Source organism: Clytia hemisphaerica, unplaced genomic scaffold (genome assembly GCF_902728285.1).
Source record: "Clytia hemisphaerica strain Z4C2 unplaced genomic scaffold, Clytia hemisphaerica genome assembly, whole genome shotgun sequence".
Classification (NCBI taxonomy): Eukaryota; Metazoa; Cnidaria; class Hydrozoa; order Leptothecata; family Clytiidae; genus Clytia; species Clytia hemisphaerica.
In genome coordinates, this window is record NW_027103551.1 from 1,043,100 (window position 1) to 1,066,570 (window position 23,471).

A 23,471-nucleotide genomic window follows, 5' to 3' on the forward strand; every position below is an offset into this window, starting at 1 on the left:
GATACAGAAAAAATATAAAAGAAAGTAATCATCACTCTACTAAACAAAGTTGTAGTAAAAGTATTTAATTTAGAAAATGAAAAATATTAAAATCAATTTACTATTTACAATTTTTCTACGACTACGAGAGTAAATTTTACAAAATAAAACATGGTGAGATAGATAATACAAAATACTTCCGAGGTCGTTGTCCACTTAGCTATTTTTGATCGCTGAACGACGCGTACTGCTCGATTATTGCATAAATTTGAAGGCTTGTCGCTTTGAACGGCGTGCGCTTTTGTGCGTCTCTTCTATTGTTCTTTCTGAAGTAGCCAATCAGCAAAAAGGTAAACAAAGGTACAATTGTTTTTGTTTTGATTTTTTTTACGCACAACTTTTTTCTAATTTTTCAATGGAAGGACAAAGCGCTCAGCTACCAAAAAGCTCAAGTCATGCGCGTTGTTGGGCAACCAAAAAAGCTAAGTGGACAGAGAACTTCTGAAAATTTTTAAATTTGTTGACTTATTTTGGCGATGCAGCAATTTTTTTAACTTTGGCAAAAACCAATTTGGTGAAAAAATTTAAATGTCTATAAAAGAAACAATTTTGGCCGTTTCAGACCTAACATTGACATTGGCAAGTGCTGGTTGGTGAATCATAAAAATATTCCGCAAATCTTCTTTTAAACATAAATCTAAAATGCTGTTGACAAATTAAAAGCAATACATCATAAATTGTTAGTTATACTTTTACCGTGTAATAGACAGATGGTCCTGAAGAAACGCAAATTGGTCGAGAAAATTTCCAACCGTGCGATTTTTTCATCAAATTTGATATTCTATCACGTTCAATTTCCACCAGTGGCGGAAACGATCATCGCCCAGCGGTGTAAATGACGCTTAAAAGTTAATGAATGAAACCTTTGCTCATGTTTTATTATCCCCTTCTTATAAACTTTTACCCACAAACTAATTTTTGGGACCGATTAATTGGAGAAATGAAAGTTTGAGCACCCGTCGCATAACCCAACACTGTCCTTAATGACAAGACAAATATGACATTCTATCCCCAACTGAACAGATTTAATTCTGCAAACGGAGATGCTGCCACATTTTGACCGACATTAAAAATTCATGGCTACCTAAACACATTTAAAATGCATAATATGATCCAAAATTCTCCATATTTACATCGAAAGAACAAAACTGCAATTTTCCTTTTTAATGTTTTTTTCGGTGATAAGAAACAAGACAAAGAATTTTGCAGGCTTATGTAAGAAAGTGGCGCGTTTTTCCCACGTTGTTAATACTGTAATATTGAACTTCAATCGTCGAGACAATCCATCAAATGAATCTCCAATGTTTCGATATCCGGACATCTTTTATTACATTTCGGACAAACGCGATGCGCTAGCTCAGAATGTGGGTTGTTTCCGCCGCCACCTTGCTGCTGTGCACCCCCACCTTGGCCGTGGTATTGATTATGTTGGTGTTGTCTACCACCACCACCTCCACCGCCGCCGCCGGCGTATTGGTTATAAGGGTTGTATTGGTTGTAACCACCCGTACCTGAGCCGTATTGCGGGTTGTGTTGTTGATAATTTCCATAAGCCGAGCCCGTTGGATTATAACCAGATGCGGTCGGGTTTTGTTGGTGACGATTTTTAATATGATCGAAATTTTGTTTTTTGTAGGCTTCGTATTGTTGTTTCATTTTTTCGTACTCTTCACGCATTTGTTGATGCTTCACAGCTTCTTTCTCTCTAGTCTCGCGCTCATATTCAAAATCTGTTTGGAACACTTGAATCTGAAATCAAAATAAAATATGAGGTAAACGAAAAGAAGACGAGTTAAAAAATTTTATAGTCAAATATTCCTGATTCTAGACGTACATATTCGTAAATTAGCTGAAAAGTTTTAAACACATACTCTCGGGTACCTAATAGCCGCCCCCCCGCTAATTAATTTTTCAAAAATTTTCCACCCAGGACATTTTTATTCCAGCCCCCCCCCCGCTTATTAAGTTTTGAATTTTTTTCCAATCCCCCCGCTTATTCCAACCCCCCGGCTATTAGGTACCCGAGAGTATAGTAATGATAGAATCCGGCTTAGAAGGAATCCTACCTGAACTTTATGAGCTTCCACATCGCCCTTCAGACGATCCACGTCCATCTTAAGATGATTGTTTTCCGATCTCAATTGTCGTTCATTCTCTTGAAACTCTACTTGAATTTTTTGCAACGCCATCTTCAGCCTTCCGTGCTCGTCACGATAATTATTGCGCTCCGTGTGATAACTGTCACGCTCCGCTTTCAACATGTTTATCATATCATTGCTTTCCTAAGGAACCAAAAACACGCACGGTAATTCCAACTGAGAAGGAACTTTAAAGTTCGAATCTCCTCAGCTTAAAGTTTGAATCTCATCAGCTTTATGTTTCATAGTGCGAAATGCAACTATTCAAAGCTCTGGTGTACCAATTTCATTACCTTGCACCGCAAAAATTAGTTCACGTTAAAATCAGTCCCCGCAACTTAATACAAACTCAAGGTTTAATGATTCCAAGCAATCTGTCATTTGAAGAGTTACACCCCATCCTTCATCAAAATCCAAAAACAATGTTTGGTGCTTATCATAAGATACCTTTTCTTTATTGTTATATTTCAATGTCATTTGTTGTAGTTTGCTGTAATTTTCATTTTTCTCTCTGTGTAGCTTTTCATGTCGCCCCTCCATCTCTGATGTTTGATCTTTGTGTCTTCGAAGTTCTGTGCCTGACTGGTGGAGCGTGCTTCGTAATTGACCCACTTCCAACATTTTATCACTGTCAAATGATAAATTAGAGTTATATTTTGGGAAAATGTAGGTTGAGATTCAGAGATATAAGTAAACGATTAGCTTATACAGAAGCCGAAACAAGAGATAAGCTAACACAATGGAAGGGAGATCAGATTCACTTAATGCTTGTAATTACGTCATTAAATGGGCTTTTCCAAAAAAAATTGAAGGGGTGGAGGATATAACATTTTTTGGAAATTTACCCCCGGACATTGCGACTTTTGACCCCCCCGGACAGCAGGTATAACCCCCGGACAAGCATCAGTTGACCCCCTGGACATTCAAAATTGCCCTCAAACAGAGCAAAATTACCTCCAAACAGAGCAAGTTTACCCCTCGGACAAGGCAAATTTTGTAGATTTTTCACTACCACCCGGACACTGTATCCTCCACCCCCTATGTACGAACATTTTCTGGAGGAGCCCAATAAAATTAAATTAACTTACGACAATTTTCCATTCAGCTCTTCAATTTCTTGTTCAAGTGATTGATTCCTCGATTTCATTGGTTGAAGAGAATCCACCACAGATTGTAATTCTCCGTTCTTTTCTGTCAATTCTTTAACTTTTTTCTCCAAACGGTCGATTTCGTTCTTCAAATTCGTGATCTCAGTATTCAAAGAATTTTGAGGGCTATTTGACATACTGCTGTTGTTGCTATTCCTATCGTCATCGGAAATGGATTTGCCGGGGTCACCGGTGGAAAGACGTTTCAGAGTTCTGGGTTTCGGGATGGGTTTTGTTTTGGTCATGGTTTCACACATATCATACTCACTGCCGAAGCTGGATCCAGGCTAAAAAGTAATGAACAATAAACTAAATACTAAAAATTCAAATAATAAACTCCATTTCCGATTTTATATATCTACGATTTTTAGGCCAGAGGATTGATTGGAATGACGGAACAACCTACAATTTTAGCCTGCAAAATTGATTTACCACCGTCCTCAATCAGTCAGGAAAAACTATCCATCTACTCCAACGCCGTAAACGTAGAAGACATAAACACATGATTTCAGTTTAATTTGTTCACAAGGAATATCCCAAAAACAGGGACTTGGTTTTTCTGGTGAATTTTCATAAGGAATTTGTGATACTGGTTAACCACCGATGTAATATTGTTCACATTCAGCACCACAAATTCACAAGAACTACCAATTCTACCATTACTTCAACCGTCGCGTCCTGCTATATTTAACCATAAGTATCTTACTCCAAAAGCAAATTAAGAGTCCTCAGTTTCTATGATTGACTATGATTGAGACATCAAAAGACCTTTTACTTCAACAAATGAAAGCTGACAGATTCTTTCTTTAAATAGGTTAAGATTTGACAGGTCGTTAATTTTTGGCACATAAAAAAACATGAAAATAATTCGCTTACCCTGGATGGAGGTTTAGGTGAGTCTACACTTTTTTGTAGAGGGACTTCGTATTTCTTTTGTGTAATTTCTTCGTGCTTCATTTTTAAAGAGTCAAATTGATCTTTCAAAGCCTCGTACTTATTTGAAATTCTGTCGTCACGTTTACGCAAAACTTCGTGTTGATTTTTCAGCTGAAAAGCATAAAGAATGTCAGTAATAGAGAGTTTTAAGGCCCCATTACACCTGAGAATATAGGGGAAGAATATAGCCTCGCAGCTGTTACTACTTGTATATTCTTATAGAAAATACACGTAAAAATATTCGAGAAAAAATATGCGAAAGCGTATTTCATTCTATTGAAATTTTATTTACACATCGGCCACATTCCACGCTAATACCAACTTTCAATAGGCTGCTATTGTTTGATTTTAAACAATAGAACTGAGGTTAGGGAGATAAATTCTTAGAGAATTCGGATCAGGTCCGGTTAGCGTGGTACACGGGTACAAACTATACTTGTGAAAGCGACAACTATACTTTGTACCCGAAACTATTTTACTGACCAGATCGAATTCACTAGTATACTTTGTACCCATTGCAAGTATACTTTGTACCCTGATCAAATATACTTTACACCCGCGATCAAATATACTTTACACCCGCGATCAACTATACTTTGTACCCTGATCAAGTATACTTTGTACCCTGATCAAATATACTTTGTACCCATGATCAACTATACTTTACACCCGCGATCAAATATACTTTGTGCCCTGATCAAATATACTTTGTACCCATGATCAAATATACTTTACACCCGCGATCAACTATACTTTGTACCCTGATCAAATATACTTTACACCCGCGATCAATTATACTTTGCACCCGCGAGCAAGTATACTTTGTACCCTGATCAAATATACTTTACACCCGCGATCAAGTATACTTTGCACCCGCGAGCAAGTATACCTTGTACCCTGATCTAATATACTTTACACCCGCGATCAAATATACTTTGCACCCGCGATTAAGAATACTTTGTACCCTGATCAAATATACTTTACACCCATGATCAAGTATACTTTGTACTTACTTACTTACTGCACGATTTAACGTCCGTGGTTCCCAGCATCTGGGGTTGGACGCCTTCCTCTAATGATTGAACGCCAGGCTGCACGATCATTAGTCATGTCGACAGTTGCATTAGCAGATTTGAGGTCGTCTTTTATATTGTCCATCCATCGTTTTTTTGATCTGCCCAAATATTTACCTTCCACGACATGGGAAAGGATTTTCTTTTGCCAACAATCTTCATCCATACGTTGGACATGGCCAAACCAGCGTAGCCTACCTTGGTGTAGCAAAATGTCAATGCACCCAGATCATCAAATATACTTTGTACCCATCACTAGTATACTTTGTACCCATCACTAGTATACTTTGTACCCCTATCAAGTATACTTTGTACTCTGATCAAGTTTACTTTACACCCGCGATCAAGTATACTTTGCACCCATGATCAAGTGTACTTTGTCAAACGCCTAATGATGCCATCGTGCTGGCATTAGCTCCCATTTGAAATGTCATTTTGAGCCAAGGAATTCCCTTTTGGCATTTCAAGTCAAACAAAAGAACCAAAACAACGAAAAAAATATTTTTTATGTGTGCACATTTTTTATTCAGTCTTTTCTATATATTGTAAAATTTGCAAGATTTGCCGTAGCCTAGCCTTACGGCAAAAAGGTTTCAGTCATAATGAGTGCACTTTTTGAGAGATTTCATGGCTATTTATTGTTTAATCTGTCAAAATTGAACTTGACGGAATCAATGACTCTAAAATGTTAATTTTTCGAAATACCATGACAGAAAATGCAATGGAAAAGCTATTAAAATCGAATCCTTTATGAGAATGCGAAATGCCAGTAGGCTTAACGTGTTTAATTTTATTCAAGTGGCTAAAATATTTGCAGTTCAATTTAAGGAATAATACGAATTAAAAATTGAATCTTTATATCACTACTCTTTTGAAATGATCTATATACATGTGCATGGTACTTGGTCCCAGTAAAAAAAGACTTTACAAAGAAGTCCTATGAAAAATCTGAACTCCATTTTGCTTTATGTGTGCACTCTTTTTTGCTATCATGTGTCAGTCTCTAATAATTAGAATAATTCCTGTGAGAGTAGTTTCAGTATGGTGATAAAAATAGTGCACATTTAAAGCGAATCGGCTTTATGTAAGAAAGATCAAGGAAGTATTCGAGTACAACTTGCACTGAAAGCACGCTCTCGAATATTACAAGAAAACAATATAATTGTAATAATGTGATGCCGGCCCACGTCTAGGTCGACACCTCACTATTAACGGGTGGAGGACTAGTCCAGACATCAAACAGAGAAGGGGAAACTGTACGTATTTCTGTGCTAGCTATATCTTACAATTAAAAGAGATCTTACCTGACGCATTTCCAGAAACCACCTACTCCGATCATATCCGAAACTAGACTCCCAGATCAGGCGATCTGAGCAGAGTAAAACACTTTCAAGTTCATTCAACCGTAACGAGGGCGTTACGGGCGTGGAAGGTGGTTTCTGGGCGTAGTACAGAGGCTATAGAATCGCCTCTGTACATAATCAAACATGTGCGTGTTTATAGTTCATTTGCATAATTTGCAACCATAGCTTGTAAAAAGCAGTCCCCGAAAGAATCTTCTGCAATTTCCCCATAGAAACGGAGATTGTACTCGGCCAAGTACCATCCCACTTTATTGCAGCAGATTCCTTTTTTCTGACAAATTCATCTTTTGGCATGCTGTTCAGCTAGATGACTGTTGCCTTGGTATAAATCAACAGTATTGGATACCGCAATATTCGGTTGAATATTAAAATTACCATACTCCCTTTATCAGCATTTGAGTATCAGTCATTTTTATTGTGGAGAAGATATCCCGTGCGTTTGCTTGATTGCGTTAGTATCAAAATATCGTGGTTTTCATTCTTCTGGCATTTCTTTAGAGTTGAAACTTTTACATGAATTCCAGGGCCTCTGATAATTGGAGGATGTCTCACCAAATACGCTTGGCATTGTTCTCTCAAATGCTTTACATGATCACCCGTTACCAACTCTGTTTGCAGGGTTTGAGCAGCAATCGCCTACAAATAGTGTCTGATATTGGATACAGTTCGCCCATAGGAAATAGAAATAGAGCAGTAAAAGGAATTTCATATAATAGTAGGGGGCAAGCTTGGAGTTCCGTGACATATTTTTAGGACCTAGCCATTTTTAGTCTATCCCAAAGAACATTGTATTATGTAAAATATTTTTGAGAGGGAGGATGCGGATAAGGCCCAGGAAAACTTTTTATGACCAAAATAGTGACGCAATAGGCAAAACTGCAAGGGAAAATGAATGAGGGGTAGGAAAACAGCTGAGTTTCAGAAGTCAAAATAAACGAAATTGATTGGTATATTCTGGAAGAGCATGAAATTCTGAGCAAATAAACGTATTACAACTGATCTCTTACTCAACCACACAAAGAAATACAGCCATTTTAAAACCAGCGACCTGTCAGCCAGCTCTATAGTACTGTGATTTGACGTCAAATCTTGTCTTGATCGTACTGACGTTGGAATATGTTTTTAACTTCAAACTTTTTTAGTTCAGTTTGAGCTAGAATCTCAGAATATTTGTTTATGAGTTTGTTTGTTTGTTCGCAAACTTTAGAGCAGTGTAGAGAACGGTATAATTGGTTTACGGAGCTGAAATTAGGGGTAGTTTTTTACTGTACAACGCAGATTTTTACAAAGATGGGGAGCTCTACTGTTTGGAAATGACAAAATCGCGATTGTCCACTTTTTGCAAGGTCAAGGATTGCTGAGTATCGTGAAAGCCTGTCCAGGATGTAATTCTAACATGCGTTTGGAGCGACACGACCAATGTTGTGATGGATATCGGTGGTGAGTTATACTACTTATATTACACTTTTTTTGTTATTAAAAATAATCTAGTGTGTGTGATATTCAGTTTGATATTCAAAATTCACTTTTAGCTCTACGAAGGAGGGAAGTCATCTGCTTGATTTCTAAACTTCTAAAGATATTAACCATCATTTCCATCAAGAATGGTCGCTTTCCATTGCAGTGGTGGTACTACTTTAATCGGATTAAATTTCGCAAGATTAAGGGCTCTGACCATAGTGAATTTTTCATAATTGCCGTGTTTAAAATGTGTTTTCTGACTGATGTAACCAACAAAACTATGGCATGTTATACATTTTCTATTAGACAAACTATTCCTGAATCTGAAAATTCAAAAATTGCATTGACAAAGTTTGATGAAGAAGAAAATGAAGACTTTTGCGAGGAAGAGTATTTCAACTTTAAAGAGCTTAGTTTCGGCGAAGAAAAAACATTTTGAAAATTTTTTCGCAGTAAATGGTGTATCTTTTACCGAACAATAACAATTTTTGCGGAAAATTTTTGTAAATGCTTCTTTGTCTCGAAATCTTCAAAATAGTGGTTTTTCATCAATTTTTCATCTGGATTTTGCTTAAAAAAACAGTCATAACTTTTGACACATCTTTTTAGAAAAATTTTCCGCAAAATTTAAAATAGTTCAATTCTTTGCGGACAGTTTGAAAAAAGTTCGAAACAAAAAGGTTAATTACCCATTAAAACTTAGCACTTTTTATAAAAGAAGGTGATGCAACATATTATTAACGTCTTTTTAAAGTTCATAACGTCATTTTTGCAATCAAGTTCTTAATTACTCTTAAGGGATTTGATTAAAAAGCAATTTATAAAGGCAATTCTTTGTTAAAAGTGTTAAAGAATCTAAAACATAACTTTTATGTTTCAGATACTAAAATCAATTTTCTGACTATGGTCAGAGCCCTTAAATTTAGCAAGCCAAAAAAATTCGTGAAATTTTTTAGATTTAATTTCGCGAGTCAGCAGTTTGAAAAATTTCGCGTGGATTCAATTTAGCGTGCAAGGCATTTATTTCCCAAAAAATTACACTTTTACGTACAATTTTTCACGGTTTTGAGTTAATTTATTAATTATTAATTAGTAAACTGCACATAATTTCGGTATTAAAGTTCACGTATTTTCGGGCCTATTTTCGAAATTGCGTGAAAATTAGTACCTTCTTTGCAATTTTACTAAAAGGTTGTTGTTTGATTTACATTGAAGCTTAAAATATAGAAAGATTAGATCATAAAAGTTTTCTACAAAAAGAGACCTGGCGTATCTGGTCTTCTAGAATGAGTCATGGTCCTCACATTACAAATTTCTCTTGCAGGAGATGCAATAGCCGTCCTTGTAGAGATTCAATGAGGCTGAGAGAAGGCACAATCTTTGCGAGGGTCAGACCAACAAAGTTTCAATGACCAAAACAACCAACATCGTCGGCATCAGAAAGGAACACACGATCAAAATGTTCCAGTTGTTGTGGCAGGTCTGTACGAATAATCTGCAAGCCGACCCGATAACTGTGCGTGTTGGTGGGCCAAACTTCGTTGTGCAAATTGACGAAAGTCAATTCCAATACGTTCAAAGGGTATGTTAGTTATATTGGTATTGAATAGTAATGGTGCTCAATGGTAAGCTTTCTTTCGGGGGATTAATTTTGGAATCTCTAGTTTGAACCCCACAGTTCAGCTTAATCAGAAATTCAACTGTTCCTAATCAGCCTATTTCATAGAATTCGTGTTCTCAGTACATGATTTTGGGAATAATCTGTACACGTAGACAATTTTAAGATCACTCCATCAATTCAATAATTTGTTTTTGTTCTGTTGTTTTCAACAATTCAGTTGAAAAACTTTGGCTAAACAAATTTTCTTTCAGCTGTAGATTCTTTTTTATATGAAATTTAGTAAAGGGTCCCAAACCCTTAGGATCTGTGACATCTATTCTAAGACGAAACCTCGTGAATTTCTTTTGGATATAGTTGAATGTATATGAAGTCATTTTTGCGAGGTTGGACCACTACTAAGGCCTGACAAAATTTATTGACCAATGGCTATTGTACTAGCTAATTTGAAGTTGAGGGCTCGGCTTCATATTTATCAAAACATTTCACCCATAACCGCCAGTACAGCAATATACTAATCTGTAAAATACACAAATATGACAGGTTGCAAAACGTATAACCCAAAGCATGTTTTATTGAGGGGAGGGCTATTCCTAGGTAGAAATTTCAAGCGATTATTTGATGAAAAAGTCCACCCGAGAGAGGAAATAATACTCTGAAATCCGAATTTGTTGAATTCTAGCTAGATTTGATTTCCAATCATAATTTCTAGGGAGGAGTCGGAAGAAGAAGACAACCTGTTTGGGTATTTGGGTTGGTGGATACGCGTTTCACCCCAGCCAGAGATTATATGGAGATTGTCAACCGTCGAAACCGTCCCACTTTAGTGAATGTTATAAATAATGTTCTTAACCACAACACTGTAGTCAACAGCGACCGGTTGCCGGCTTACCATCGGTTGCGACAGTTTGTTCCAAATTGTGTACAACACGACATTGTCAACCACACCTACCATTTTGTGAACAGATTTAAATTGAAGCTTAAGGCAATGAAGGGAATCCAGCTCCAATTCCTAACTAGCTACATGGAGGAATTTATTGGACATAGCTTTTTTCGGAACTCATATTTTAATATTAAACAATTGTTAGCATTTAACAATCGAGGTTTTATGCGTTTTTGTTACATCCTTCTCTATGCAAAACTTGAACGGGTTTTCGCTGGGTTTTACGTTGTGTTTCACCATAAAGTCATTAAACTATCAAGCAGTTTTGTTAAGATTTCATCAAATAAAGTCAAAATGTTTCGAATCATTTCAAAAACAGCAATCTTGTTAGATCTTACCCTTGGGGTAAAGAGGAGAGTTGACGCTTCAGTAGTTGTCTAGAAAATTGTTCAAACTAATTTTAAACGTATTCTTGTTGTTTTAAGAGATTGATATGAATTGGATACTCCATTTGACCCCATCATCAATCGCATGAATATTGACTATCCCCAATGATGATAGAGTTGAGACAACGTTGTAACTAAAGGATTCTTTTTGAATTTTTTGAACATCTTTTTCACAGAACAAAGAAAACATGCCAAGTAATTCATTGTTTTGCTTTATGATTTTCTTTATTTTTTGATGTTTGTTAATTTAGAAACGGGACATTTGAAAGTTCAGGGGAATATTTCGGTCCGTAAAATTGATTTCGGCACGAAGCGGGGGGACAGTCGCTTGTATTGTCCGAGTCATACGCATTTACAAGTGGAAATCTAGGGGATACCAAGTGGACTTGTGTCCAGGTAACGAGTTATTTGTGTTTGGGTCTCAAGCAGACTTGTAGGGAGTACCATGTGAACTTGTAGGGGGCACCAAGTGGACTTGTAGGGTATACCTAATGGACGTGTGTTCAGGAATTAAAAAATTGACGTTAAGTTTTACCTTTTTTAAGCCGATCCTTATTGCACCAAAAGAGAAGGGCGTGCGCAAAAAGGTTCGATTAGGATATTCAAAAGCATAGCGGTCGGCTAATAGTACACCAAAAATTACAAGCAAAATTGGTTAAAAACTTATCTCTTCGAATTTTATATTTTCATAAACATTTTAATGAAAGTTTAAAAACTCGTAATTAAAGACCAGAGACATGAAATGAAATCTTAAACAATGTTTCGTCCTTAAGTCTGGCTAATAGCATATGCGGTTCAAGCCACATACCTTGTAACATCATTTCGCTCTATCAGTTTAACCGATTCGACTGGTTTGAGAAAAAATTCGATTGTCAAGTGGTGCACTCGAGTTTTATTGACCATAACTGATTTATTGCGGATTCTGTGGATACAAAGTGTACTTGATCAGGGTACAAAGTATACTTGATCGGGGTACAAAGTATACTTGATCGGGGTACAAAGTATATTAGTGATGGGTGTAAAGTATAGTTGATCATGGGTACAAAGTATACTTGCTCGCGGGTGTAAAGTATATTTGATCAGGGTACAAAGTATAGTTGATCATGGGTACAAAGTATATTTGATCAGGGTACAAAGTATACTTGCTCGCGGGTGCAGAGTATACTTGATCGCGGGTGTAAAGTATATTTGATCGCGGGTGTAAAGTATATTTGATCATGGGTGCAAAGTATAGTTGATCATGGGTACAAAGTATATTTGATCAGGGTACAAAGAATATTTGCTCGCGGGTGCAAAGTATACTTGATCGCGGGTGTAAAGTATATTTGATCGCGGGTGTAAAGTATATTTGATCAGGGTACAAAGTATAGTTGATCGCGGGTGTAAAGTATACTTGTAATGGGTACAAAGTATACTAGTGAATTCGATCTGGTCAGTAAAATAGTTTCTGGTACAAAGTATAGTTGTAGCTTTCACAAGTATAGTTTGTACCCGTGTACCACGCTAACCGGACCTGATCCGAGAATTCTATCTGTTATTCTTCAAACTAATACAGGCATACCGGATAAGTGGGATGGGGGAACCTAAAGTGGGAACCTAAATGAACACCTGAAAAGTTGGATGGGGGAACCTAAGTGGGAACCTAAATGAACACCTGAAAAGTGGGATGGGGGAACCTAAGTGGGAACCTAAATGAACACCTGAAAAGTGGGATGGGGGAACCTAAAGTGGGAACCTAAATGAACACCTGAAAAGTGGGATGGGGGAACCTAAGTGGGAACCTAAACGACTACCGGAAAAGTGGGATGGGGGAACCTAAGTGGGAACCTAAGTTGTTTAATTAATAGAATTGAAATATTTTTCTTTAAAAACAAATACATAAAGATAAGAAAGATATTATATGCAATGAAAGAAAAAACCTTTTATCATAATAAGAACACCAGTTATTGGTCAGCCTAAGCTGAGCATTCAAATCCGTAAAATTCATTTCTTCTTCCATCATCATCATCATAAGACGGCAAAAAAAAAATCCGATTTTCCGATCTCACTTTGATTTCTAAACTTTCTTCCGATCGGGTTAACTTTTTGGGTACTTTTAGCGTACGTTGTTTTTACAGATCATAATGTGCTCACTTTGATTTCTCAACTTTCTTCCGATCGGGTTAACTTTTTGGGTACTTTTAGCGTACGTTGTTTTAACAGATCATAATGTGGTGTTTCAAGATGGCGGCTCAAGCGATAGTCAGATGTGATAAAAGTCAGTGTTGTACCAAAGTATTTCCAGTATAAATCTGTTGCAAGCTTCAATTTCTGTCATTTATTTTTTAACTCGGCAAATCAAACACATGATTTTCATCAAGGGGACTCTTTTTCTATATCTTTTGAAGCTTTAAAGCCGTTTGCTCAAGTTTTTTTTTATGTTGAATTTTCTGATACTTTTTATTGCCGTTTTTGCAATAAAAACATATTTTTCTTGTTTGCCTCTAGGTGGGATTGATGGTGTTATAATGTTATTGGAATTTGATAAAGTTTACAAAAGTACAGCTACTGTCTAAATTTGATAAAGACTGGATGCAATTATGCTTTTTTGGACTAAAAGGCGAATCGCAAAAAATTGTTTGGTTCCCGTCATTTCTACTTTAAAAAGTGGGGGTCGTTCGGTCATTCGGTTGAAAATATTTTTCTTTTTAGAAGCAGCTACATCTTGATTGGAGTTTTATCAAGTAAAACAAAAAGTACAGTTTCTGATGTTTTGGCAATTTTCTTATTTATTTCTAGTATAACACTTTGGTCAGATATGGATATTGTCTACATCGAACAGAAAAAATGTATCATAACTGACTGGAATGAAATTAACAAAAAGTTTAATTACACTATGTTTCTCTTTTATTTTATAGTAATGAACTATAGCTTAATTGTTTGATGTCATAAAAACAGTGCTACAATGCTAAAGAGAAGTATACTTTGAGTTTCTCGTGGGGGGGGGGAGGTGTGAAGGAGCTCTCAGGCTTGTTATCAAATGTTTCACATTTTATACATTACACGCTTTTTTTTATAAGAATAGTGTACTTTGGTTGAGGGTAAGCATTATTCTTATTTTTCTATTGTTCTAAACAATAGGCCTATTGTTTTAAACCCGAAATCTCACCCTGATATTCTTATAGAAGTTATTCTTATAAAAGAAAAAGCGTGTATTCAACATTTTTAGTCTACTCTGTTTCAGTACATCTCTTACATCTGTTAACCCACTTATTAAAGCTATCTAGCTAAGCTCTATTGGCTGACCTTCCAGCCTCGGCTGGTTTATTTACTTTTTACATTACGGTTCGCAAACAATAATGTTGAAAATAAAACAAAGGGAATTTATTTATTCAATTAGCTCAAAAAAGCATGTTTATTTATCAGCAGTTTTATAGTGCATCTTTTTGAAAGGTTCTTTTTAGTAAATTGACTTAATTGACTTAATTGACTTTAAACTTTAAACCGTCATATCTTCAAATTTAGAAGGAATTAGAAGTTCGTTCATAGCTCGATGGATAACTTAGAGCCTCTTCTTTCTTTTGCACGGATCTAATTTGCTTGAATACAGAATCTAGTAAAACATTATTTACGATCTAGTTTTTGTTCACTCTTGATGCAATACACATTGTTTTTTATTAGCAGCTCCAATTTTCGGGTCAGGGCTGGGGTCGCTTAGCATTTAACGGATTCTAGCTCGTTTTTTTTTCTGTACCAGTACAGCGTGTGAATACACTTCATTAATTAAAAATGTTTGATAGTAAAATAGAACATATTGCACGGCTTGCCATGTTTCAATACACATAGGCATAGATCCACGGGGGAGGGGGGGCACTCAAGGTAAACGACTTACCGTACGTGCGGCCCTTTTTTCCAAGCTTCCCAAAGTACACTGTAAGGGTGGAAATGAGCAAAAATGAGAATAAGTTCACTCTAAGGGTTTAAAATTTGGTCAAAGGACTGGCTTTTAGAATTTCATCCGAACAAGTGTCATGTTTTAAAACTGGGTAAATTTTGGAACATCAAATATGTCCATCCCTATACCATAGCAGGATCTGTTCTAGAACATGTTGACCAAGAAAAAGATCTAGGAGTGATAATCGATAGTGACCTGACCTTTGAAGCCCATATATTCAGTAAATTCAAGAAAGCTAACTCTATCGTTGGCTTGATTAGCAGGAGCTTCGAATTTCTCTCACCAGATATGTTTCGAACGCTTTTCATTGCATTTGTCAGACCCCATTTGGAATATGCACATGTAGTATGGTCTCCAAGGCTAATCAAACATATCAAAGCAATTGAGGGCGTCCAACGAAGAGCTACAAGGCTAGTTAGTTGCTATAGAAACTACTCATACGAAGATCGGCTACGACTCATCAATCTACCTAGCCTAAAGACCAGGCGGCAAGTTGGTGATATGGTGGAAGTTTTCAAGAACCTCCACATTTATGACGAGTCTATAAGATCAGAGAAATTTACTCCTCGAACACGACCACGACGTCAGCATGATTACGAGCTTCAAAGGAACTTTGCTAATGACGGTATGAGAGGTAGCCTCTCTCTTTTTCACAGAAGTGTGAAACCTTGGAATGATCTAGAAGAAGATATTGTTGAAGCACCATCCTTACAAGTCTTCAAAGAGCGTTTGATAAAAGAAAGGGAGAAAAAACTTTATAAAATGTAAAATCAAAAGTTCTGTTTCATAGAGGTCAATAGACCTGCGAAATATATTGCTATAAAAAAAAAAAAAAAATAATAAAAAAAAAAATAATAATAAAAATAAAAATTTAGGTTCCCACTTTAGGTTCCCGGGTTCCCCCATCCCACTTTTCAGGTTTTCATTTAGGTTCCCACTTAGGTTCCCCCATCCCACTTTTCAGGTGTTCATTTAGGTTCCCACTTTAGGTTCCCCCATCCAACTTTTCAGGTGTTCATTTAGGTTCCCACTTTAGGTTCCCCCATCCCACTTTTCAGGTGTTCATTTAGGTTCCCACTTTAGGTTCCCGGGTTCCCCCATCCCACTTATCCGGTATGCCACTAATACATAGGAGATTTTAATAAAAGTGTCGGGTGTGCAATAAATTTCACATTATTCTTCCCCTATATTCTTAGGTGTAATGGGGCCTTTATCATTATAAGCAAAAATTACGAGAACGGGGATTTCCCTTATTGTCAAAAGGGAAATTTTAAGTGTAATACGGACTTCCCCTGGTTTAATATGCGCTTTGAATGACATGTTATTTACTAGCCAGAAACAATACTTCACCAAATGATTTCTCTGTTTTCAGTTCATCTCAGGCGAATATGTTAGGACTAAGCACTGAAATGTAGAGGAGTTTCTATATTTTACTTATTCTTGCTAGCTTTTATCTTTCAGCCTGCTTCAGCATTTTGTTCAGCTTTATTATTGTAGAACTTTATGCCTGTAGCATTGATCTGAAAATTTCCCGGAAAAAGAAAAAAATTGCAGCAAACTCTGCCTTAAGGTCGACAAAGCCGCCTATTCACATCAGTCCAGTAACGGAGAATTAACTGAAGAACTATAAGCCGACACTCACCGATTTGATTTTGTCTTCCAAAACTTTATTCTTTTCCTTGAGATCTTCCTCTAAAGTCTTTCCTTGTTCAATTTCACTTTCCAGTGTTTCAATTTTCGCCAGCAAATCTTTTGTTTTGCTTTCCTCTTCTTCTTTGTTCTCTTTGGAAGGTTGTTCGTCGTCTTTGACCACAATGACGGCTGACTCCTCGAACGTTTTATTTTCGTAAGATTTTAGTTGGTCCTGCGCCTCATTCAAATTGCGTTGAATTTCTCGGATGTCATGCTCTAACTTATCATTTTTCTCCTGCAGTGTTTCTTTTTCTTTGCTTACTATCTCGTGCTTCGACCTCAAATCAGTCAGTTCTTCAGATGAAATGGACGGAGTCTGTGTTTCCAACTTCATACTTTCCAATGCAGCACTCATCTAAACAAAGAAGAAGTTCCACTGTTGGGTAAAAGACGACCAATCTTACATATCTTATGAGGTATTTTTTAAAGCTATTAAGTCTTAATCTAAGTCTAAAATCAAAAAAAAATTAAATTAATAAAAAGAGGCATATATATCCTTAATGGAGAATGCATTTTTCAAATTGTCTTTTATGGGGAAAATAACACATGTACAACTTAATTGATATGCTATGACTCGAATGGTCATAAATCCATTTTTCTGTTAAGTTACTGATAAAAATTTGAACGACGAAAGAAGATGAAGGGGTTATTAGATGGTTTGAACATGTTAGCCTGCAGATTCCTTCCATTGTCCTAAGTAAAATTTCCAAATCTTTTGGGCTAACTCTCATCCAAAATTAAGATATTTTTTTAAGGTTACAAGTTTTTTACTATGAGCAAGAATACATTGGAATTTCGACGTAAAAGCCATATAAGAACCGATTTTTAGAAATTTAAAACTGTCATATTTAAACGGAATGAGGCAAAAAGATTTGGACTTTTTTTGCTCAGGACACCGTTGCGTCTGCAGATAAAATATTTGAAACCTTTTAGTTTACCTTTTGAATTTCGTCATCTTTAAGTTTGAGTTGTGACGTCAGCGAGTCAATCATCGGTGTGTTTTGTTGATTTCGGTTATTCAATTCATGCAGCCTCTGATTTTCCATTTGGAAACGTTTCAGATTTTCGGTCATCTAAACATGTGCATAACAAAATGAAAGTTCTCTTGGTCGATTCATAAAAAACTTACTTAAACAATTTTTAAAGTCAACATTAAAAAGAGAGATCATAAAAAATGTCGAGATCATCAAAAATTTTATGTGTTATCTTTTTGTTTTGATTTCATTTTTCTGAGAATTCTTTTAAAGACTCGTAATAGAGATTAGAGTTACAATCAATGGAAATATATCATAAAAAGTAGGCAATGCACCAGCGGGTCTACGTAATAGACAGATCCAGACATTGAGGCCTTACTCGAAGAGTAGGAGTTCTACGCTGGAAACGAGGAAGATATTACGCAGCCTATGCGACGAGAAGCTAAGCCACAAACCTTTAAACGTCCAAGGTTTCCAGATTTACAAGATTTTTTTGTTAAATTAAGGCTCTTCCAGAAAGAAACTATATCCTCCAGAGGTCAATTCATCGACTGGAATTTTACGACAAATTTTTATCTATGCACTGAGAAAATATCATTATTTTTCGAGAGTTGAGCAACAAGTCTTGGAGAGAATTTTACTGGACCCAGGGGGGGGCACGCAGTTACTACAAGACAGTATGACACTTACTACCGTGGTGGTACTGTATTCAGAAGTTATGAAAACAGTTACTACACAGTGTAGTAACTGCTGTTTGGGGGTGGTGCCAAACACTAAAACTAGCACTTTTGGTGTAGTAAGTGCTTATATTTTAATTATTTTTAAAGAACTTTCAAAATTTTTCACAAAAAATGAATTTTTTTGTGAAAAAATTCTTTGTAAAAAAAATATTTTTGTTATAAATGGACGAAAAAAAATTTGAAAAATTTTTTTTCTCATACCCAACTTTGAAATTATGCTTAATCCCTAATTATCATTAAAATGTTCTCAACAGCTGTTAACCAAGTAAATTAAAAGAAAATCTAGCACAAAAATGGCTTTAGGTTGAAAAATAATCGCAATTTAGGGTAATTTCGAGCATGTTTTTGATGATATCACTCAAAAACAGGAGTGGTACCTGGAAATCTTTTCTGAAAACAGTTACTACCAAGGTGTAGGAACTGCAAAGGGTGGTGGTCCTGAAAAAAAGTGTTGAAAAAGCACTTACTACACATCATGTCTTGTAGTAACTGCGTGCCCCCCCCTGCTGCACCCTGTATTCCGAAAACACAAAGATATGTAAAAGGAATCCAGGAAAGTCTTACTTGCATAATCTGATCTTCGAGTTCACAATTTCTTTCGTCAGCTTTCTCAAAAGATTGTTCGCTATCTGTCAGATCGTTTTCCACTTGCTTGATCCGTTTATTCAGGCGTTCGCATTCTTGTTTCAATTTCTTTACTTCGCTCTTCAAATCTTCTTTTTCTTGATCGAACTTTGTATTCACCGGAATCTCGAACGATTTATTTTCGAAGGAGCGCAATCGACCTTGAGTTTCGTCCAACTTTTTCTGAACCTTTGAATCGAAGTAACGTTGATAAGATCTACTTCACCAAATACTGCGTACGATATCTGTTTTGCTTTGGGGGGAGTAAGGCTATTCTACAAAAGGCTTGAGTGTTATTGGAAAAAGAAGGAAGCATATCAAATCCAAGTCCAGGGCTTTTCAGGTGCAAAAGTCATACCGGATTTTAGCCTTAGCTAAAGAATTGAGCTATTTTTTTCTTTCAGTGCATCAAATTAAAAGCAATTATTTACCTTGTTCTAATAAGCAAAACGTGTAGTGAATATGTGGAGAGGAAGGGAAGAAATGAAGAAAAAAAATTCAATGTATTTTTACCTCTTTGTATTCATGCTGGAGTTTGTCTTTCTCATATTTGACATTTTCATAATCATTCTTCATCCTCAACAGGTCATTATTTTCCCGCACCACATTCTCATAGCTAGTCTTCAAATTCACGAACTCTTCCAAATCAATGACATTCTGAGGAGCGTCTTTTTCTCGTTCGTTTCGGCTTTTCATTTGTTCTTCCACACTGAAACAGATATCAATGACTCCGCTCATCGTTGATGCCACATCGCCAACCTGTTCAATAAAGAGTTACAAAAAATTGTCATTAGATTCTCAAATTTTCCAAAAGACTGGTTTTAATCACTTGATTTTAATACTACAAAGACTAGTTTCAGAGGCCATTTTTTCATGCAACGATATTTTGATAAGTTTTACATGAAAGTGTTGTGCATACTTATTTGGACTGAAGTTTCTCACGTTCTATGAATACAAAAAGGTCTAAATTTAAATTGTGATAGGCCATTCATCGAATTTGCTTCGAATTTTCCACTACAATAAAACCCAGTTCCAATGGACAAGGGTCACTGAATGTTCAAACCTTGCTCTGAGTAGCCAACAATGAAACAAAAACAATCATTACCTCTGGACATTCATTGTTTTTCAATGATTTGAGTTCCGACATTTGTCGTTTGAGTTTGGATTGATCAAAACCCACCAATATATCCCCATCGTCAGGGCTTTCATTGAAGCCGGTTGCAATGACGTATTCACTGTTTCCATCTTTTATTGTCAGGTCGTTCATCACTTCACACAACTTCTTGCCGTCTTCGTCCTCCAAGCTGTGCGGAGGTATCTAAAGAAAGAAGGGAAAAGATAATTGATAAAGGAATTATTTCAAACATTTTGAAGTTGAAAAATCGGAAAACACTTCCCCAGAGAGTTTTCCTAATGGTACTCATTGTTGTGTAAAATCGCTGCGCTTCTAGACATTACGGTAGTTGGCGTTCACCACGAGTCCGCTAAATGACGTGCCCTACGTGCCCACGTGCCCTCATTTTTTGACGTGCCTTCGTGCCCTACGTGCCTTCGTACTCACGTGCCCAACGTGCCTACGTGCTCGCGTGCCTTTATGTGCTCGCGTGCTTACGTGCCTACATGCCCTCCGAAATTTTACGTGCCCGAAGTGCCTACGTGCTTGCGTGCCCAAAGTTTTGACGTGCCCTCAAGTTTTGACGTGCCCTCAAATTTTGACGTGCCCTCGAATTATGACGTGCCCTCAAGTTTTGACGTGCCCTCGAATTTTGACGTGCCCTCGAATTTCGGCGTGCCCCCAAATTTCGACGTGCCCTATCAAATTTTGACGTATTGTCAAAATTAACAACAGTATTTTCACTATGATAAATTATACACTACACACTTGATTGAGGTTTTAAAGTTGGAAGAAAAAAATATGAAGAAGATGTTTTGTCTGCTTATAAAAAAATTAGCAAGAAACACTGAAGGAGATGGTTAAGCAATACTTCGAATCAACCAAAACTAAATAAAGAACTTTTCTGATTGGTTGAAAAAAAAGAGAAAACATGTGAGACGCATGCTATTTACTTTTTATCAGCTGGCTCTCTTTTTATTTAAAGTAAGGGGATATAGTGTTAATTATAAGAACTTTCTGAAATAGGAAGGAATTTTTTAAGATTTCAATAGAGGTATGGCATTAGAAATCCCTTCAAATCTTAAGCATCACATTGAAATACAACTTGAAATTTTGCACAAAGACAGTCTCATAGTTTTTTGTTTCCCTATATAAAAACTTTTTTAATTCAATGCCAATTTTTTTGGAAATTTGTATTAAAAAATGGTGTTTCCATTTTGGCAAGATCGTATATTGTCTCCACTTTAAGGAGAACATTTTAAGTAAAACATCATAAAGTCAGTGACGCTGAAAATCTTAAATCCGCTAACCAAAAAGAAAAGTTTTCTGATTGGTTGAAAAAAAGAGAAAACATGTGAGACGCATGCTATTTACTTTTTATCAGCTGGCTCTCTTTTTATTTAAAGTTAGGGGATAAAAATTTTCTTATACAAATTGTCTGCACTTTTAATTAAAAAGAAAATAGTAAATCAACGAAATGTCTTCTGATAGTGAATCATCAAGGTAGGGCACGTCAAAATTCGAGGGCACGTCGAAATTCGAGGGCGCGTCAAAATTCGAGGGCGCATCAAAATTCGAGGGCACGTCAAAATTCGAGGACACGTCAAAATTTGAGGGCACGTCAAAACTTGAGGGCACGTCAAAATTTGAGGGCACGTCAAAATTCGAGGGCACGTCAAAACTTTGGGCACGCAAGCACGCAGGCACGTCGGGCACGTAAAATTTCAGAGGGCACGTAGGCACGTAAGCACGCGAACGCGTCAAGGTACGCGAGCACGTAGGCACGTTGGGCACGTAAGGCACGCGAGCACGAAGGCACGTAAGGCACGAAGGCACGTCAAAAAATGAGGGCACATGGGCACGTAGGGTACGTCATTTAGCAGACTCCGTTCACCATAAAACTTGAACTACGCACGAAAACTGCCATTCAGATCGATGTAAAAGCTCATAGACGTATAACCTTGTAAGTGCATCAGCATTGTGACATGTCTAGCATCTGTGGTAGGAGTGATAATACCTGATACCCCTTGCAAAGCTAAGAGAGTGAATCAAAGTAAATGGCAGGCATTGGGGTCCCAACATATCAGAACATGGATACAATTAAGTGGACACTTACACTTTTCAGTTTGCCAGAGAGTGAATCTAGCTTATCAATAACTTCATGCTTTAGATTCTTCAGTTTGAGCGATTCGAGGGATTTGGTTTCTTGGGATTTCTTATGTTTGGACACGAGAATGTTATTTTTCTCCTTTTCCTTCTTCAATTCATCTCTCAAATGTTTCTCTGTTTCCTCTTTCATTTCTTTAAACTTCTTGACCTGTTCGACACGTACCTAAGATAGAAAGTAATCATTATAAAATAAAATGACTATCACTGTCACTATTGAATATTGGTATTTCACTATCTATAATACATATTTAAAAAACACTTTTTCGAGAGGAACACTTTGACTTTATGCTCAATATTTTGGAAGTTTGGAAAAATTTTCATCTTGTATTAATGAAGAATGTTTTATATTCTCATACCAAAAGTTGCTCGTAATTTTCTTGAAGAGATTTTCGGAGCGCTTCTTTCTGGTTGACAACTTCCATCACAGTTCGGTAAACCATATTTTCTTTGGCAGTTAAAACTTTATCACCCACCATTGTACTGTGAGGTTGCTCATGGATATCACTATGCAATGTGGAGCTTGGACCTTTTCTCATAGATTCCAGATCTGGTAGCATGTCGAAAGATTCTGGTGGCTTTGAATTAGCACTCATATTGTTATTTCATTGTGATACTATTCTTTAAAAAATCAGACAAAAAAAATTAAAATCTCTCAAATGGTATGATATTGGGCATAATATACAATATATTAGGTATGATATTAGAGAAAAATCTTAGAGAGACAAACTTTAAAAGTCAAAATTTTGAATTTCTAAATTTAATATTCAAAAAATATTTAAAAGAAGTGAATAATTTCGGGTTATTGCCATATGCAGTTAAAAAAAAAGACTACTAATAATCCACTAAAGCGAATCATAAAAGTAAGCCAATTCTGTGAACCATAAATTGATGGCTTGCAAGAGACGTCCAAAAAACAATAAATTTCGGTAAGTCCTCTTGTTGTTCAATCTTTTCTGGTTCGAAATCAGGATAATTTTTAGTGTTATCCGGGTTTAGCGGTTTTCGTATATGAAAAAAATTGTTGGAATTAAATCTGGTTTAAGTTTCATTTCCTGCTCGCAATTCCTTCTTAGATTCTGAAGGTAGCAGATGATATTTTAAACGTGGATGTGTTTCCG

General features: G+C 36.4%; 1 protein-coding gene across 1 annotated transcript; it reads right to left on the reverse strand.

Annotated features, from left to right (window-relative positions):
* Nucleotides 1-1,100: 1,100 nt before the first annotated feature.
* Nucleotides 1,101-22,971, reverse strand: LOC136800172 (interaptin-like). Its single transcript, XM_067056786.1, has 12 exons — nucleotides 22,710-22,971; nucleotides 22,301-22,516; nucleotides 20,176-20,388; nucleotides 19,584-19,829; nucleotides 19,011-19,259; nucleotides 17,671-17,805; nucleotides 16,683-17,087; nucleotides 4,202-4,372; nucleotides 3,266-3,612; nucleotides 2,625-2,805; nucleotides 2,106-2,321; nucleotides 1,101-1,788 (listed from the first exon to the last, which is right to left on the reverse strand). Exons 1-12 carry the CDS (start codon nucleotides 22,944-22,946, stop codon nucleotides 1,306-1,308), a joined length of 3,099 nt encoding a protein of 1,032 aa, XP_066912887.1. The 5' UTR covers nucleotides 22,947-22,971; the 3' UTR covers nucleotides 1,101-1,305.
* Nucleotides 22,972-23,471: the final 500 nt, after the last annotated feature.

Coding starts and splice junctions, on each gene's coding strand:
- LOC136800172 (XM_067056786.1), bottom strand. CDS start 22,946: ATGAGTGCTAATTCAAAGCCACCAGAATCTTTCGACATGCTACCAGAT. Junction 17,088..17,670: donor AAGATGACGAAATTCAAAAG/GTAAACTAAAAG, acceptor TTCTTTGTTTAG/ATGAGTGCTGCATTGGAAAG. Junction 1,789..2,105: donor TGGAAGCTCATAAAGTTCAG/GTAGGATTCCTT, acceptor TTTTGATTTCAG/ATTCAAGTGTTCCAAACAGA.